Source organism: Chenopodium album, chromosome 26, assembly GCF_948465745.1.
Source record: "Chenopodium album chromosome 26, dcCheAlbu1.1, whole genome shotgun sequence".
Lineage (NCBI taxonomy): Eukaryota > Viridiplantae > Streptophyta > Magnoliopsida > Caryophyllales > Amaranthaceae > Chenopodium > Chenopodium album.
Window position 1 is genome coordinate 6,793,551 of NC_137859.1, and position 18,441 is coordinate 6,811,991.

Consider the following 18,441-nt stretch of genomic DNA (forward strand, 5'->3'; position numbering starts at 1 on the left):
AGGTTGATTATCAGCTTCTTGGGACCTCTAAAGGTAGGAGAATACCAAGGGCAAAGGCGAGGAAGGATGAAAAGGCTATGAACTTGAAGAGAGGTGAAGATGAAGATCGCGAAAGATGGAGAGGAGAAGGAAGTGAGGGTGGCAGTAGAGAGGTTGGTATGAGGGAGAGGAGAGTTGAGAGAAGAGATAGGTTGAGAATGCAGAGAAGGGAGTCTAATGTAAAGAATAACAGTAGGTTTAGCAATGTAGTTGGGGAAGAGGATGAGGGGAGTGAGTATAGGAAGAGCAATGAGAGTTCTGAACAGAATGCAGGGGTTTACAATCCATTTCCTGGAAGAGAAACACTCCTACAAAAAGCTCTCAATCGGCGAAGAATTCTATAGCCAATGTTACTTCAACCTATGGATGTTCGTTATTAGTTTTAAGTAGAGGTGGCACATGGATTGTTCGGTTTCAATCAATTTAGATCAAGTCATTTGGGTTGGTTTGGTTTGGTTTTATCTGGATAGGATCGAATCTATTAGTATTAGTTACGAGTATTTGAGTCAGGTTTGGATTAGTTCGGCTAAGTCAAATTTAGATAGATATATTAGATAAGCTATAAGCCTATAACTCTTCCAAGATTTTGTTTATCAGTGTATACATCAGAATTTCATCACTCAAAACTAGCTGCTATTGATTATGAAATTTACAGACCAGTGGTCAAATAATACATGGATAATTGTAGTGTTACAAATTTTGTACAAAGAATACTTCTGTAGTTTTCTGTATGTATAAATTTCCTGCCAGAATTAAGTAACAACATGCGGTATGCAACCGCTAGCAGGAGGGGCTTATAATTATCTCTGTTCACCACAAGCTGAGCATCTCTCTAGATTGTTGTCATTGATCAGGGTACAGAGTTTACATGACCAGTTTCTGACACTAGGGCCATCTTCCCTTATTGGATGTCTTGGCGTTTGTAATATTTCAATTGCAGGAGCTGTAGGAGGTGTGTAACTGCTAGCAGGAGGGCCGTTTGAATACCTCTGTTCACCACAAGCTGAACAATTTTCTAAATTGCTGTTGTTGATCAGGGTACAGAATTTACACGACCAGTTACTGATACTCAGATCATCTTTCTTGCTTCTTGGCGTTTGAAATGTTTCTACTACAGGAGCTTCAGGAGGTGCGTAACCGCTGGGAGGATGGACATATGTATACCTTGGTTCTCCACATGCTGAACATTCTTCTAAATTGTTGTTGTTGATCAGGGTACAGAATTTACACGACCAGTTACTGGTACTCGGATCATTTCTCTTGCTTCTTGGCGTTTGGGATGTTTCAAATGCAGGAGCTTCAGGAGGTGTGTAACTGCTAGGAGGAGGGCCATATGACTTCCTCGGTTCTCCACATGCTGAACATTTTTCTAAGTTGCTTTTGTTCATCAGGGTACAGAATTTACACGACCAGTTACTGGTACTCGGTTCATCTTTCTTGGTTCTTGGCGTTTGACATGCTTCACATGCAAGGGCCAGCGGCTGCAAATCAGTCATTAACCATATAAAAGTATGAGCTTTGTAAGGCTAGTGCTTATAAGTAGTTGGAACATCACAAAGATCATATAAGCATATAGCATAATTGCATTGCTAATCTTACAAGCTAATATAGCACAGTATTACATATAGTGCATATGAAACAAGAAACTCACAAATCAAATTTCGATTTTGGTTTAAAGCATGTAGGCCTCACTGGGTCACTTAAGAAAAACCCCTCTCTAACCTCACAAAGATTAATACATCATATCTAACAGTAGATGACAAATCCAGATTAGAATTGAGTTTTACCTTATTCATCAAAGTACACATAGAGCATTGCCAACTTCCCTGACTTTCTAACTTCCCACGGGGTGGCTGTGATTGCAGACTCGCACGTGGCTGAGCTTGCAGACTTGAAAAGGGTTTTTGAGATTTCATTGAGGAAGATGCATTATTACTTGATTCCATTGAGGAGGATGCATAATAACTTGATCCCATTGCGGATGATGCTTTATAACCTGATTCCATTGAGGAGGATGCATTGTTACTTGATTCCACTGAGGAGAATGCATTATTACTTCGTTCCTGGCCATTGGTCCTCAAGGATTGGGTTCCACACCATAACTCATCACGAAGTCTTCTTTCTGCAGCCATGGCAGCAGCTTGATCTGGGGTGACGTCAGCCCTCATACTATTATTACCACCAACGTTCCTAGGTCCCGATGGCAGCAAAGTTCCATGCTGCGCTCTTCTTTCAGCAGCAGTCAATGCATTTTGACGGAAAAATGGCAAAGGTGGTGGCTGTGAGGACCCACCCATACGTCTTTCAGACAGATCAACTCCTCTCCCAGTGCCTTTAGTTCCTCTCACCTTTGATTCCTCACACTCCTAGAGATACATAACAGAAACATTCAGTGTCAGTCATTTTACGTGGTGGATTGGTCATTTTATCAACAGTGAGAAGAAGAGTTCTCATTATTCAACAAATTAAAACCTGTGAATCATTTGGCGAGAGCCATTGCATATTCTTATCCAGCAATATGTAGCTGAGTCTATTCTTAACAATTAATAACTTCAATATTGTTGAATATGCAATGGAATAATGAAAAAATAGCTTTATATCCTTATCCTGGAAATAATAGGTTTCAAAAACACCAAAACAGGTTTAGGTGTGTACAAGATTTCTACATCTATTCTTACCACATCCAAGGGAATTCCAGACAAGTTCAGTCAATGTAAATGTTATAATGGACAACTTTTGCCAAGACTGAACAATGAAGACGAGAAGTTGATTGGCATCAGCACATAGAATCAAGTATGAATTAAGTAGACAAGCTTTTCATACAATTAAAATAACAAGCAGATCAACAACTGTTTATTTGCTTGAATTTTTTTTTTATTTTTTATTTTAAAAAAACCCAAAAAAACTAGTGAAGCCACTAACCTGTCTAAGTTCATCGAAGAGTTTGTAGAAGTCAGTGTTATGGGGACCGTGTTCGTTGTGGCACAGTTCATGCAGCATAGTATCAAGCACCTGTTCATCAGAGAAGAAATCCCACTTTCTTTCTGGCCTCCGCAACCGTAGCTTAATCTCTGCACCGCCTCCTATGTTCAATCCCATGTGGGATGGATTAGACGGGCTGTGATTGGTTCATTAATAATTTCATCAGAAAGTTGTAAAGCAATTTAAAAGAAATCAACTAAGTGTAACTAGAAACTTGTGCCTTCATACCTGAATTCAGAAAGGACCTCAACTTTCCATTTATGCTTGCGCAGGATTGGCTGCACCTGTTTCACCACATTCTCTAGAATTTTCCGAGCCTCATTTTCACCAGTTATCTTCAGAGGCTTAACTTCCCAGACCTTGCAAAGATCACTGAGGTCCACTGGCATGGCTTTGGTTCAGACAGAGAGATCAAAAATGTGAGTAACCAAAATTATCAGCATCCAATCATATGACAAGACTAAGTTCAAATCCTGAAAAACAAATAAACATTATCGTTTGGCCTTTCTCTCCTTGAGAAATACTGATACAACAATGCAAAAGCAGAAAGTTATGAACAAATTCAACAAAAGAATAGGTTACCAAATGAATGGTGTAAGAAACCAGAACCAAGTTCCCAAAACACATCCAATTACTTGGAGGATTGAAAATTCCATCTCTCTTGAAATTTGCTCAACTATCTTAAAAATGAAAACGATTGACATGGATTATAAATTTATAACTACAACAGTAAAACTAATACTTCAAGCACAAACCAATCTTAACTCAAGGAGCCTTCAAATTAGGCGTTATGTAACTAGTAATTCAAACAGGTTGAGAGGGAAGCTTCCTTGACCTATAGTAACCACATAATTCAAATTGCCACTAGGCCAATACACAATGGACATGAAACTTTTCTCCATAACTTTGTGGATATGTCCTAAGTTCTAGACATGATATGAAGGTTAAGACTACAGATCAGCCAACTGTAACAATTTCGATGCTGCAATTCCAAAAAGTTCCTAAAATGTTATAACAAACTCATGCTGAAATACTAAGCCAGCAATCCCAAAATCTGTATCGGATTGTATCCATAGCCTTTATATGTTACACATTCTGTGTTCTAGGTAAAAATATCATTTCAATTTGTCTTTCATTGCTTGAACTCCAATATAATTCAAATATCAAACCAGAAAATCTCAGGATTACAATGCATAAGACAGGATCATCATGAGCAACTCCTGGGAATGAAATCAGGCCGGTTCGTGTAGCCAAACCCGTCCTTTCGGGCTTAAAGCCTGATATCATTGTAGTAGTCCTGAAACTATATGGGCCTATGGAGTATGTGCAGCATAAGACACCCAGAAAAGTCACGCAATGTTCACATTTTCCCAATTCGTCTTTGTTCATTATTCTAGTCATTCTCTTTAAAATGAGTAATTTCTTCCACACTTTAATTATTCAATGGGAATAAGCCAATTCTCAATTAATTATGTGAGCTTTAAAACAGGTACAATTATCATCTACAAAACCTCCAATCAAAACCCCAAATCTCAACTTAATCTTACTCAGAAAACATAACAGAATTTTAACTATTAATGATCAACACACAAATCATGAAATTTGCACAATACCCAAATCAAAAATCTACAAAATAATCAAAATCAATTCAAATTACAAGCTTCTGAAGGATCAAAATCACAGGTCTTTGATACCAAATTGATGTTACTTTCTTAACTAATGATCAAAAGATTCAAACTTTAACATGATGTTTCTAATAATGATATTTTGAAGAGAAGATTGAGGGTATAATTGAGTAAAAAGCAATGAATTCACAAAGTTGAGCACATACCTGGAGCAAAAGCAGAGAGAGAGAGAAAGGTCTTTGATTGGAAACACTGGAATTTGAGTTTGGTTGTCTTCTTTTTACTTATATAGCTTAACAAAGAAGAAAATTGAATGATATTTCTTTGTTTGGTTGCTTTGGAGTTTGAACATACCAATTGCAAAGAAGAATATGACCAATTTGGCAGATTTAATTACATAATTAAGCTTTAAGCCCTCTTCTAACAAGTGTCATTTAGCTTATTGAGGTTTTGATTTAGTCATATAATTATATTACTTTATTTTTGTCTTTTTTTTTTTTTTTTAATTGGTATTGAGAAGTACTTTACATTTGGTCATCTTTACTAAAGAGTATGAATTTTGATTCCATGATTTCTAAATCATTAAGAAACCCCTCTGTAGCAAAAGGTCAAGTAACAACAGTGCTATATTACATAGTTGGATCTTGGTGATTATTAATTTATGACATGGAAGACATGTTCTCATGTGTATTGAATAATTACTTTTTACTTCTTTAGTGGTCGACTTCATCTTGATTTGAAACATTCGATATACTATTAGGGTGTGTGGCATAATTACTCCGTATTAAAATACCAGCAATACCATGAAGACACTGATATAACTTGTCTACATCTCAACTTTTATTTATCGGGTTTAACTTACTTATATTTTCTTTTGACCACGTGAATAATAAAGCAAATACTCTTATTTGTTCCTAAAAGTGTAACTCGCTTGCATTTTTTCTATCGTATTCCATCTTTAATAGTTAGGGTTCCTTTTATAACACTATTCCATCTTTAATAAGCGTACAAAATCCAAGTAAGTTACATTTTAGACATAAACAAGAGTATTTGCTTAACTCCGTTTAAACCTTCATTTTTGTCTAACAGAAAACATCATTGTCAAATGTCAATTTGTCATGTATGCGACAAAGACATCATTGTCATCCGTGACTCCCTGGACCCGAAAAAACCAATTTACTTCTCCAGCTAAAATTGTTTAGTAGCCTACAAGTTGGCCCTTTGACGTGTAGTTGTATCTAATTCATCCACATCTTGTTGTTACAGTAACAGTACCTGGTATACTTGTATGCAGCAGCAGCTACCAAACTTGGAATATTATCTGCAGTGCCGCTCATCTCTCACCTTACACTTCTTCTCTACCTTCAATTTTTTCTCTAAACAGGTTAGAAATTCTCTAACTTTGTTTTCTAGGTTTGTTAAAGTTCCAATTTTTCATTTTATGCTTCAATTTGTAAGTAATTACTTTATGAAGTTAATTTAATCTGTGTAATTTCTATGGTATTATTATCAATAATCGCAAGAATTTGTTTGTTTGAATCATATTTCGGGTTAAGTTCTGCTGATTTCTGTTGTAACTTTGTGAGTAGGATCAATTGATTTATGCCCAAATAAAAGGACCATACTGAGAATTTCTTGGAGATAGTTTATATTCTGTCTTTCATCATTTTTTTATGAAATCACCTTGTAAAATGTGGTCATTTTTGATGGAAGCAGATACTAGAGTTGTAATGGATTATTAAATACTAGAATATTTTGATGTGGTAATACAAATTTTATGCTACATATGTATCTTCATTTCTTTGGATTTTTGTTCAAATTCTATACTATATTATAGTATTGGATTAAATTCTTGGGTTAAGGAAAATTAAGCAGGTGGGGTGAAGATTTTTTCACTCAGATTATGAATTTCTGCTCCAAACTAGCTGTTTGATTAAATAACCAAGTTGTAAGCTGTTAATTAGTTCAAATAGATTCTTAGCATCTAGGGGGTTATGGTGTTGATGCAATTCTTGTGGATTAATAGAAAATGGAAAGATTCTTGTTGGCTCATTTGAGGCTGGAAGCATCCGAGATCGGATTGCCTATTGGCGAAAGGATTTGTGGGAATCTTAGACTTGTATTTTCATAGAGAATCTCTAAAAAAAGAGTGGTGGAGCTGTACAGAATATTAACCTTCATACAATAGATTGATCTTATCAAAAAAAAAAAAAATGGACTCGTTGGGAAGAAAGATGGAGGGTTCTTTAGTGCATTTATGCATATTATGTATGACTATCGGATGAATTTACTAAGTTGTGCACTAATCTCTTCTTTGTTTGAAAAGTAATTGATATTCAAAGATATCTGAAGTTGTTCATGAGATTATGACTAGCTATAGCGGTATAATCAGAATTGTACAATTAAGTTAGGAAACTTGAGGATATATGCAGGAATAGTTAGAGAGAACGGGGAATCAAGAATCCTATATAAGTAGAGGAGGGTGTCAGGGTAGGAAGAGAAGGCGTTGTGAAGAATTAAGAAGTTTATTTTAGCTTTGGGAGAGCCTCAAATCTCTTTTATCATCAAATTAAATTTAATACCAGTTTTTTTTTTAATCAGAATAATCATTTTTAGCTACTCATCAATTTTTTCAATAAGTCAATTCATAACAGATCACTAAAGGGAATTATTCAATATGTTAGACCAAACCGCATTCCTCATTAACCTTCATCTCCCTATCAATGAGAGTTGTATTTACATTATATCTGCTACCTGAATTTTGGTAAAATTTAAAATGTTTTTAATTTGAGAAATGATCTTCATGTACTTTGTCATCATTCGTTTTCTTCACTGTCTACTCGTGTGTGTTTCTTTTTTCTTCATTACGTGGTCTGCCTCTTTGGTCTCTTGATATATGAATTATCAACTCTACTGCAGGAACCTGATGACTTATGCCAGGGAAACTGCAAATTCATATGAAAATCCACTTGGGAAGCTGCCTGATCATTTGCTAGTTGAGATATTTATTCGAGTTCCTGTCACTGACTGGGCTAAAATATCTTGTGTCAAGAAACAATGGGCAAAATTGTTTGAAGGAGAGTGTCTATGGCAAGCTGCTCTTGTAAAGACGTATCCTTTTGCTGGTCTGGCAAAAAGGTGGCCAGGACCAATTCCTCGAGGATTAAGTAAAAGGTAGCTATTCAATATGATCAACTATGAAATTAGTTTCAATTTTTTGGGGTAAAGACTATAAGTTGTGCTTGCCAATATACAGCTTGTGATCATTTAATAACTGACCTTTAACTAAAGAATTTGTAAAGTACTCATAGTAAAGTACAGTATTATATTAAATGACCTATGTTGTGACATATATCGCTCAAATTGAGAACTTTGAAGTGAGAAATTGAGTTGCTCCCCTTCAGTTCTTTTGGAGTGAGGCGGACCTTAAAAGAGCAGTTTCTACTTGACATTACTATGTTTATAACCGAGTATCCCTCTGATGTCATAGAGCATATTTTGGTTGTAAGATTGTGATAATGCTATTAAGGGCATATATTAGCTTTAAATGTTCCAGCTTATGTATGCAGGAGGTTCACAGCTTTGTATATCAGTAGACACATCTTTGCCCTAGGCGATGAGATGGATGAGATTGTTGGTCATACATACCTTTTTCTGAAAGAACAACTTGAGATTTCTTCCATGCCAGCCTCTTCTACAATACTTCATGGGACAATAATAGGTGAACATCAGAAATTTATCTATCATAATTCATTGTCAATCATTAAATTATATTTTTCCGTAAAGTCTGCAATTCCTGCTCTATGAATATTGAGAATCATAAACACCTGTTACTGGTGGAAAGCATATTGATATAAGCTCTATACATCATTAAGCTTATTTCATGTAGAACTATCAGGAGTTTTTAGGTTCCGTTGTTGTAATTAGGTCTAGTATCTTGTGATAGAAAACCTCATGATGTTAGACTATATATATGTGCTACGCACGTTAATTAATCTGTCAATTTCTTACCTACTGTTCTTGTCGGCAGATCAGTTCATATCATGCGGGAATCCAAGAGAAAGAGCTCATGAACTTGCTTCTTTGATCTGGCTTGCTATCATTGACAATTTAGAGGAGGATGAGAGGACGTTCCATGTACTTAAGCGTTTGGCTTTGGAGGGGAATGTAAGAAATCATCATGTATACCTGATATGAAGTATATAACATGCACAAATTGACTTGTTAGGAATCATAGGATGCAATTTTGTTATCATCCTCAAGTAAATTTTTTTCAATTGTAGCCTGCCAAGACGTGAGCAACCTTTTGAATATATTCTTTTTCTGTACCACAGGTGTTTCTTCCATTTCCATATTCAAGATCAAACAAAGTGCTGTGGAGGATATTTGAGAAGCTTTTTACAGATTTTCGTGACTGCTTGAATCATGCCGACTACTATGATCTCTTGGGAAGTGCTAAGTCTAGATTTCAGCCAATACCTTCTACTTGGTTAGGTTACTAATCCTTGTCTCTCCTTTGCAACCATAAAAAAGCCTTTGTTTCACACTTTCACCTAAATAGAACTTAATAAGTGTACTTGGAAAAGCAAATGCAATAGTATCTAAGTGATTACTCATCTGATTTGGTATATATCGATAATTCGATAGGCATACAGTTTAAAAAGAAAAAAAGCAACAATCAGTGAACTCCCTAAGCTATGTAAATTGAGTATGGTAGTATACTACCCAGTGTGTAGATGTAGCAATGACGATGATGCAACTCAATAATGATGTAGACACTCAAACGCTACGTGACTGATGTCTATAATTGTCGGCGTACAGTAAAAAACATGTAATGGAAATGGAGTAAATGGTGAGCTCATTGTAAGTGGTAAATACTGAACAAATTTGTTCATTGTTACTTTTGAGTGGGTTGACACATGAATATTATTGTGTGTTTCTCGTGTAGATATGATTTGTTTGAGAATTTCTTTAGATTGTACTATGCTGTAAGGCAATGACAAAACAGGAGGGCTCACTGGATCACATGACCCAATAGTGTTGGGGTCGCCCAAAAACTGATCCAATGGGTCCTATTGCCCCCCACTGGCTAGGGGCTAGTGGCTAGTGCTCTTCATGAGTCCACTCTTGCAATTCTTTTTCTACTGTACTTGGTTTCAACTCTTTCAAGTTTCAAGGTTGATAAATAAGCCTAGCACAACTAACATTGATGACATGAGATGCTCGTGATTAATAGTGGTGTCAAAACTTGACCCGACTCGACCGACCCGAAACCGATCAAAAAATATCCGATTGATATTTTGACTTGCATGAACACAATATTTAACATGACCCAAGTTTGAAATTGGACTTGATCCAATTTGACTCTGGCCCGGACATCTGAATTGACACCTCTACTTGTGAACATGATCAAAATATCAAATTATGTTAAGCAATTTACTCGTAATTTTTACATAGTCGGAGTACTTATTTATGTTGAGGATCTCAAAACATAACATAATAGATCTGTTACAGAGTGTATAAATTTTATTGGGTAACATTGTTCAAACATAGGGTTGAGTTTTAACTTTAGGTTAAACTTGATAATTACAAAGCTTGACTTTATGAGCTTGAGAAAGGTCAAGACTTGGCTCGAAATTGGATGCAAGTGTTACAAGTTGTCAACATGAAAAAGTTAGGCTTGTTTGTTCAGATTTATGTTCATCTGTTAATAAATAAAGTTGCACTCGTAATACCTTCGTTTTGAGAGATTGACATAGTCAACTTTGATACATGTGTCAATGCATTAGTTTGATCATACGATTTATATTAACGGATCTTGCTAACGAACACTCCAAGGGCGTTAGATAAGCTTTTAATACATATTCTAAAGTGGTATTAATTTTGGAATGCATGCCAAAATCATGCATCGATCGGTGGAATTAATGTTTATTTAAATTTAATATTTTTGTTTTTGATTAGCTTATCCAACGCCCCTGAGACGTTCGTTAGTTTTTGCCTATACTAATTTGTCATTGCTCTAGTTTGTGCATGGGGTGATATTGTGGTTATGACGAATGAGCATCTAATAAATTGTCTATCTATCATAGTGTCATAGAACTAAATGCTGTTTTTTTTTCTAGCCTAAGCTATGACTCCTTGGGGGACTTATACACATCCCTACCCTTCATTTATGTTAATTATATTTATCCCCATCCCCCAAACGAGCAAAAGATTTATTGGATACTCATCACATTGTTCACATCCCTCCCTCATCCTAAACACCCTCTCATTTTGCAATTCAAATCGGATGTTAAGTTGACATTAAAATAGTTTAGTCCAATTTCAAGAACTAACCCAATTTCAAGTCAGTCTCTTCACTTCATAAAGACAACCCAAATACTCCGTATCATTTTGGGATGTTCTTTTGCGTTTTCCCTATATCTATTTTGGTATATTTTCCAACTCGTCCGATCTCTCCCCGTATGCACAACTTTGTCAATCTTAACCAAGTTTTGTAATATACAGAGTTTGAGTATCAACTAAAATAAAAAGGATAGATCAATCATTAAGAGATAAAGAGAGTATATCGAATCCAACAATTATTGAATTAGAATCGGGTTTCTCAATTCGGGTAAAGTTTTTACAGCTCCACATATGCTTCAATCTACAAGCCTTCAAAAAGGGAGTGGGACTACAAAAATCAATATGCTAGCTAAAGAGGGGGGTGACATAAAAAGCACTACAAACTCATTAGTCATAACCATAGTAACCTCCTCATGCAATCTTTAAACTGTGCTTCATTAGTCAGTCATTATAAAACAAAAGATTCAGAATTTGGATTTGACTACTTTGACCATGATAATTTAATCCCATAAAAATTAATTTTGGGATCTAGGTTTTGGGCCCCACACCCCACACAACCTTAGATCAGAAATTCAGAGCATAAAATGGGATCCAAAGTATCAAACCAACCTAAATTTTTATTTATTTTATTTTAAAATAAATAATTTATAAAAAAAAAGCACCATAAAATTTCACTATATTCCAAATCCATGCATGTTGCATCATACCCAATAAAAAACACCAAGGGTAAAAATGTCATTTCACATGCTATTTACTCGAAAAACCTATGCTTTCGCGGCCTTTCTGTTTTAGAGGGTTTTCTCTGACAATATTCCTTTGCACACTTCATTTTAGAGAGAGAAAGTATAATGAGGAGAGAGAAAGACATTGGCATTCATTATTTTGATTGTTGTTAGTCCTAGGGTTTCTCAATAAATGTCAAAACAAAATAAAATCTACACTTTCTTCTAAAATTCAAAGTTTTTAAGTCCCCAAAACTTCAAACTAATTCATAAATTTAACTAATTGACTAATTGTTCAATTGTTAAAAGCAAAAAAACAAGAAGAAAGAAACATACTGTATTTAGTGGAGTACAAAAAAAAAGGGTTTTTTTTTCTTGTACTTGTGCTGCTACTATTACATTTCACGAGAAAATTGAGAAAAAAAAAAAATAAAAAGTGAAAATAAAAAAATACAAGTAAAAAAAAATTAAATAATAAAAAAGGGAGATGGGTTTTTAATGCTTGTATCTAATTAACTCACCAAGCTCTCATTTACTCACTCACTCACACATTTGGTACTTTCTCAACTCTTTTCTCTCTGTTTTTCTGTCTTTCTTTTAAATCACATGGTTTGAGCATTCTGGGTTTCTTTGATTTTGGTTTATTTTCTTTTTAGATAAGTTTTATTTCTGTAAATCATGAAGAATGGGGATTTGGTTACCATTTGTGGGTTGATCTTCTGATTTTTATGTAAGTTTTTTGCTGTTCAACTATTTTTTTGCCTTGATTTGCCCTGCATTTTCATAATGCCATGTGTTTTTGAACTTTATTTTGGGTGTATGAATGCTACTGTGTGGCCGTAGGACAATGATGTAGACGAGATTCGATTTCAGGGTCTAGGGTACTTTAAAGATAGGATCTTTATAGTCATTTTGAATAAGTTTTTTGGTACTTTGCTAACATTTTTGAAGTTAGCTTTCTTGTTAGATATTTCTGTGAGAATTTGAGTATCCTATTTTTATGCTGTAACATTTCCATTTTAACCCTTTTAATTTATTTTTATTAGATCTTTGATAATTTCTTGTTTTGGTTCATTTTGCAGGGAATGTGGCTTGATTCAGTGATATATCTTTGCTGTTTTAGTCTGCCAAGCAAGTGAGTTCTGACTATGAGTAGTGATTGAGTAGGGTTTATCTGAAATTGGTAGTTAATTAGTATATTGGTGCTTGTTACTGCAAGAAACCTGGGTTTGTGCATTGTGATTTTTGACCATTTAATTGGGAGAATCTAGTTAAGGGTATCGGTTTCGAGGAAAGTTGGTTTGGGTTGTTGTTTTATCTTTGTGCTTTGAGATTTTTCACCTTTTGGTTGGGAGAATCTAGTTAGTGGAATCTGTTTTGAGGAAATTTGGTTAGGATTGTTGTTGTATTTTTGGTGATGGATTTCTTTAAAGTAAGGAAGTTTAGGAAAGCTCGTAAACCAAATCCGCATGAGTTAGAGGAGAAGCCGATTCCTCATCCGGAGGAACCGAACAATGAGAATGGCAATATGAATGGTAAATCAGTTGTTGTGGATGCTCCTGCTGATGTGGATGATGATGATGATGATTTCATCACGAATGAGGTGAAGAGGAGGTTGAAAGAATTGAGGAGAAACAGCTTTATGGTACTGATACCGGAAGAGGAAGGTGCTGAAGGAGAGGAGGACGGAGAGGAAGGTGAGACAAGCTCGAGTGAGGGAAGAGATGTGGGATCTCAAGTTGAACATTTGTACTGTGATTTAGAATCTATATACGAAAAGTATTGTGAGCGGATGCTGTTCTTTGATCGGATGAGTTCTCAGCAACTCAATGTGTCTGGTACGTGGTGTTCGTTGCTGAATGGTTATTTTTTAGATAAATTTATGCTTTTGGGTTCAAAGGTTTTCATTATCGCTGAACTTTGCAAGGATTTCATCTGAGGCTTTTAGATTTTATTTGCTCTTGTTTTTCGGTGTTTATTTGTTGCTTTGTATCATGCTTGTTAAAATGACATATTACCTGCCAAGGTTTTTTCAGAAATCTGTCTTTCTGTTTTAATATGTTGTTGAGAGCCGGTCAATTATTGATCTTAGTCTGCAATCCAAGATCAATTAAGAGATTTTTAAGCTTCATTTGACTTGAATATCGAGGCCTTGAGGGGCTCATCGTTTCATTATTCATGTGTATTGTAATTAATTATCTTGATAATGTGCCTTTGGCATTTACCTTGTTATTTGGTTGAGTTATCGAGCGTGTTGGCTGATGTGAAGATTCAAATTTTGATTAATGCTTAAAAGATAACATGATATGCCTTCATATTTAGCTAAATTGTGCCTTTAACTTTTGATCCAGTTGAAAGAAGTTATGTTGTTTTGTCCTACTCACAATTTAAGGTTCTATCACGGTATTACCAACTAGCCTCTAGCCAGTATTAATGCAGCTCTGAAGCTAACATTTATTTTACATCTCTTGCACTTTCTGTTGAGATCATTTGAATTGTAGATATCAAAATGTTTTGTTATAGGAGTTTAACACCTAGCATGTTATTATCATCCCTAACATAACTAGAAAGGAAATGCTTTTTTTCTTTTATTAGAATAGGTTTTTAGTTGTGCATGTGCTACCAGCTTTTGCATTCCTTTGTGCTCATATTTGCTTAAGTTAAATTTGTTTTGGCTTTGCTGTTCACATTTCACGTTCTTACAATCTTACCTGTTTAGTATAAATTGAAGAGGAAAGTATTTAGTACCTATATAAGTTGATTCTGAGAAAGTAAAAAGCCTTTAATATCATGGTCTTGCTATCAAGTCTGTGACTAAATGATCCTCTATTGAGTTGTGTCTCGCTGACAGTACCATATAAGATATAACAAGTTGTTGAATCTTACAATCTAATTGGTATGATTATGGCTCAAAATGCTATTGTTGCTTATCTTATTGGAAACGGGTAGCCTGCTTATCCTTAGTGTTTGAATGAATTTTATTATATGTTTTAAAACCCTTGCCAACACCCAGCTATTTATATTTTATATCCAAAGATTGAACTTAAATCGTGTTGCTCTTGTGATGCAGGCCCCATGAGTCCTTCGACGCCATCTCCAAGAGCTGCATCTAGAAAGCTTGTATCTTCTTTTAGATGCCTTTCTCTGAAAAAGATGGAAGAGCCTGATAGTGATACTGAGCAGCTGCAGCAACCAGATGATAGTCCCTTCCAGGACCTCGAAACAGCTTATGTAGCTCATATATGCTTAACATGGGAAGCCCTTCATAGCCAGTACACACAGCTGAGCCAGAAGATATCATGTCAGCCTGAGAATCCTACTTGTTATAACCATTGCGCACAGCAATATCAGCAGTTTGAGGTGTTGTTACAGAGATTTATTGAAAATGAGCCTTTTGAGCAAGGTTCAAGAGTAGAAAAATATGCTCGAAGCCGAAATTCTTTGTCTAAATTACTACAGGTTCCGAAGGTGCAAGGTGAGATCCCGTATAGGAGAACCTCTGATATCCTTCTTCTGTCTAGAATTAGTTGTCACATTGTCCCTACTACTTATAAGTCATAATTGAGAAAGTGACATGATTTTACAAAAAGATCCTTTATAATAGTTGGATCATTTAAGTAGTGGCATGGACTATTAGTTCTAGATAGAGGGAGTATTATCTAAAGCTGGATACATCATTACTTGCATTTATACTCGTCAATAATGAAGCTTGATTTGATTTTGTCTTACTGAATGGTTCAGGTACCTATCAGAATGTGGTTGAAGATGAGGAATCAGATTACAGGATTCTAGCCCCTGACCTCCTTAAGTTAATTCAGACATCAATCTTGACTTTCTACACATTCTTGAGGTTGGATAAGAAAAAGGCCGGTGGGGTTCGTAATTTGTTTGGAAGCCAGAATCAAATGGCTACTCCTCTTCAGCAAGTTCAGTCAGTTTCAGAAAAGGTATCGATCCTTGCTTCAGATTCCAATCTTTTTCTCAGCTTGCATGGAAGGCATACTTTGGTCTTAAGTTGAAATTTTGCAGTAGTCGCTGATAATTTTGATTCCCTATTTGATTATACAATTAATAATTTAACATGCATTTCATACAGTATATCAGAGGAAGTACTGTGGTCCATATTAATTCTCAGTTTAATCATGGCCTTAGTTCATATTGAGTTTGCCTCAAAATATAAACTGTCTAGACAGAACTCTTTTTTGGCGGTGGCAATGTCAAAACATGTCAAAGGGTGAAAAGAAGTCTTAACCTATCCATTATCATTGGTACTTGATTGCAGAAAGGGTTGAAACTGAAGGAATTACGCAAGAAGAAGAGCTTCAAAAAGAAGGCATGGCCATCTACACACGAAGAAGTAATTCTGCTCTTGAGTCTCATTGATGCCAAAGTTGTGTCAAGGGTACTAAGAATGGCTATGATCACAAAAGATCAACTGCTTTGGTGCGAAGACAAGATGAGAAAACTCGATCTGACAGAAGGGAAGCTCCACAGGGATCCCTCTCCCATTCTGTTTCCTTGTTGAAGGCCTACATTGCAAAAGACGCTATTCTTCACCATTATGTTCTAACTCCTTTTCATCCAACTCTTCGTATATATCCTTTTCCTATTCCTTTTCCTTGAGGCACAAATGCGGTGGAGATTTTGTCGTATGCTGCACTTAGTTAGTAGTCCCTCCTATGTTCTACTGTCATTGTGATGCTGATTAATCCTGGGGTGTATGTGAGACATAATGGCTTAAAAACATTGGCTTCTGACTTATCATATGTTTGAAAAGCCGTTAGTTTATGCTACCCTTGACTAATTATGTAGCCGAGCATGAATATTTGGTGATCTGCTACTAGTAATTTTTAAATCAATGGCTATGATCTCTTCACTCATAATGTATTGACAGGTTCTTCAGTTGCATTTTGGAGGAATGGAGGTCTCAAACCATTTATTGTATATGTTTCAAATTGATTTTAAGTAAATAGGAATAGATTATTTTGATATTATAGCATGGTTCAAGCCATCCAAAGGTTATTTCTCGAAGCATTTTCTCATTTCTTTACATGGTAGCATAACTGCATAAGACTCCTAGGGACAATTCAAGTCGAAATTACATGAAATCTATTTTCATGGAAATTTTGAATTTCAAGTTACAATGGAGTATTCGCTTGACTAGTATTCAACTTGACTTGATTTGATTAGTTACGTATCGACTCGGATATTAAGGGTCAAATGATGTAAAAATTAAGGGTCAAAGGGAGTATTCAGCTTATCGGTGATACCCTCTGATATTACTTAGCTTGACTTGACTAGATTTGAACTTGAAATGAAGGACTTTTACTTAAACCCATTTCAAACAATCCGATTGCCACCTTTGCATATTAGTATAAATATTTGTCCACATTTAAAATTTTTGTACTATGTATATCCGATATTTTTTTTTTTATTTACAATTATCAACCACATCTCACTATATTATCTAATATTGACCTTTCCTTAAAACAGCGAACACGACTCGAGTAAAAGAGCAGGGATACACTACAGAGTACTAGTTTAATTTTAGTTACAAGTCTTACAACCACGGCCAAAGAGGTCCAAAATGTATACTACGTATTTGTAATCAAATGTACACAACATGGACCTAGTCGGGTCAGTTGTACATGAGGAAGCATTGCAGTATGTTGACATTTTGAAAAATTGAAACCTTTCTTTTTCTTTGTTTTTTTCAATGTTAATGGCAACACTCCTATTTCGTGACGTGTGAGACTTCATGAATAATTAAGTACTAATGCTACTATTTCAATATTATACGGTATATTATATTTATATCATTAAATTAATTTTTTATTTATGTTCTTGCACCAACCAGCAAATTTATTCATATTCTATAGTTTTGGATATCATTTGATCAAAAGGGTTCATTCATTTCCATGTTCTTCTCCTTCTTCTATTCAAATTCTGATCACAATTTTCCAGGAAGTTGGGATTTTGACTGCTCATTTAAAGGGGATTTACTTTCTGCCCTTTTTGGTGGGAAGGTAAGTTTTGTTGTCAACCTTTTTTTTTTTTGTTTTTTTGTTTTACATTTAACTTTACCTTTTGGGGTTGACAATATTTGTTTGCTAATTATTGTCATTTCTCATAATTATGCAATTTTATTATTTTTTTTATTTATCTTTTTTGGAAATTTCTCAGCCAAAAGTAGGATAATCTATTAAACTTGCTTAATTTTGCTTGTTAATGAAGGTTTGGTGTCTTTTTTTTTTCCTGATAAAAATCTGTGTTTTCTTCTTATTGTTGGTCAATTGTATTATTTTGTTTATTTACTGATGTTGGAATCTTATACGAAGTATTATGATTTCGTGTATGGTGAGCTTTGTAAATACTTGTGATGAAGAATTGTTACATTTTAGCTACCTTAGTGGGTAAAGTCTTGGGGGGCCGGGGTGGGGCGGGTTTATTTCTTTAGACTTTGGTTTGAAATTCGACAATGTATATTATTAGGTGCACTTCGGAGTATGAAATAATCTTTAGAGGAAATAAGGGGTTTACATTTTATATCCCCTGTAGAAATGTAGATAGAAGATAGCTCAAGGTATTTGACTATTTGGGAGCATGCCTTATAATGGGGCGGTGAATTGTATACTTTAGTACTCCCTCCGTCCCTAAATTACATTCCTCTTTCTCTCTATTATGTGAGGAATAAATGCTAGAAAGAGGAATGTAATTTAGGGACGGAG

General features: G+C 35.2%; 3 protein-coding genes across 5 annotated transcripts; 2 read left to right on the forward strand and 1 right to left on the reverse strand.

Annotated features, from left to right (window-relative positions):
* Nucleotides 1–834: 834 nt before the first annotated feature.
* Nucleotides 835–4,986, reverse strand: LOC145617925 (uncharacterized). Of its 2 annotated transcripts, none has more exons than XM_081672694.1 (5): nt 4,853–4,986; nt 3,250–3,412; nt 2,962–3,157; nt 1,827–2,405; nt 835–1,520 (listed from the first exon to the last, which is right to left on the reverse strand). In XM_081672694.1, exons 2-5 carry the CDS (start codon nt 3,408–3,410, stop codon nt 840–842), a joined length of 1,617 nt encoding a protein of 538 aa, XP_081528820.1. In that variant the 5' UTR covers nt 3,411–3,412; nt 4,853–4,986; the 3' UTR covers nt 835–839. The 2 variants fall into 2 exon arrangements, with proteins under 2 accessions (XP_081528820.1, XP_081528821.1); XM_081672695.1 differs by having other exon boundaries at nt 3,250–3,494; nt 4,853–4,966.
* A 1,977-nt stretch (nt 4,987–6,963) lies between these two features.
* LOC145617257 (uncharacterized) lies at nt 6,964–9,593 on the forward strand. Its single transcript, XM_081671954.1, has 5 exons — nt 6,964–7,410; nt 7,566–7,820; nt 8,216–8,367; nt 8,677–8,813; nt 8,981–9,593. Exons 1-5 carry the CDS (start codon nt 7,370–7,372, stop codon nt 9,146–9,148), a joined length of 753 nt encoding a protein of 250 aa, XP_081528080.1. The 5' UTR covers nt 6,964–7,369; the 3' UTR covers nt 9,149–9,593.
* A 1,504-nt stretch (nt 9,594–11,097) lies between these two features.
* Nucleotides 11,098–16,572, forward strand: LOC145617256 (uncharacterized). 2 transcript variants are annotated; one of them, XM_081671953.1, is made up of 5 exons: nt 11,098–12,443; nt 12,796–13,551; nt 14,784–15,188; nt 15,455–15,660; nt 15,996–16,572. In XM_081671953.1, exons 2-5 carry the CDS (start codon nt 13,131–13,133, stop codon nt 16,236–16,238), a joined length of 1,275 nt encoding a protein of 424 aa, XP_081528079.1. In that variant the 5' UTR covers nt 11,098–12,443; nt 12,796–13,130; the 3' UTR covers nt 16,239–16,572. The 2 variants fall into 2 exon arrangements, with proteins under 2 accessions (XP_081528079.1, XP_081528078.1); XM_081671952.1 differs by having other exon boundaries at nt 11,098–12,268.
* The last annotated feature ends 1,869 nt before the right edge of the window (nt 16,573–18,441 follow it).

Coding starts and splice junctions, on each gene's coding strand:
- LOC145617925 (XM_081672694.1), bottom strand. CDS start 3,410: ATGCCAGTGGACCTCAGTGATCTTTGCAAGGTCTGGGAAGTTAAGCCT. Junction 2,406..2,961: donor TCTTCGATGAACTTAGACAG/GTTAGTGGCTTC, acceptor ATGTATCTCTAG/GAGTGTGAGGAATCAAAGGT. Junction 1,521..1,826: donor TGTGTACTTTGATGAATAAG/GTAAAACTCAAT, acceptor ACTGATTTGCAG/CCGCTGGCCCTTGCATGTGA.
- LOC145617257 (XM_081671954.1), top strand. CDS start 7,370: ATGAGAGTTGTATTTACATTATATCTGCTACCTGAATTTTG. Junction 7,821..8,215: donor CCTCGAGGATTAAGTAAAAG/GTAGCTATTCAA, acceptor TTATGTATGCAG/GAGGTTCACAGCTTTGTATA. Junction 8,368..8,676: donor ACTTCATGGGACAATAATAG/GTGAACATCAGA, acceptor TCTTGTCGGCAG/ATCAGTTCATATCATGCGGG.
- LOC145617256 (XM_081671953.1), top strand. CDS start 13,131: ATGGATTTCTTTAAAGTAAGGAAGTTTAGGAAAGCTCGTAAACCAAAT. Junction 13,552..14,783: donor TCAGCAACTCAATGTGTCTG/GTACGTGGTGTT, acceptor CTTGTGATGCAG/GCCCCATGAGTCCTTCGACG. Junction 15,661..15,995: donor TTCAGTCAGTTTCAGAAAAG/GTATCGATCCTT, acceptor ACTTGATTGCAG/AAAGGGTTGAAACTGAAGGA.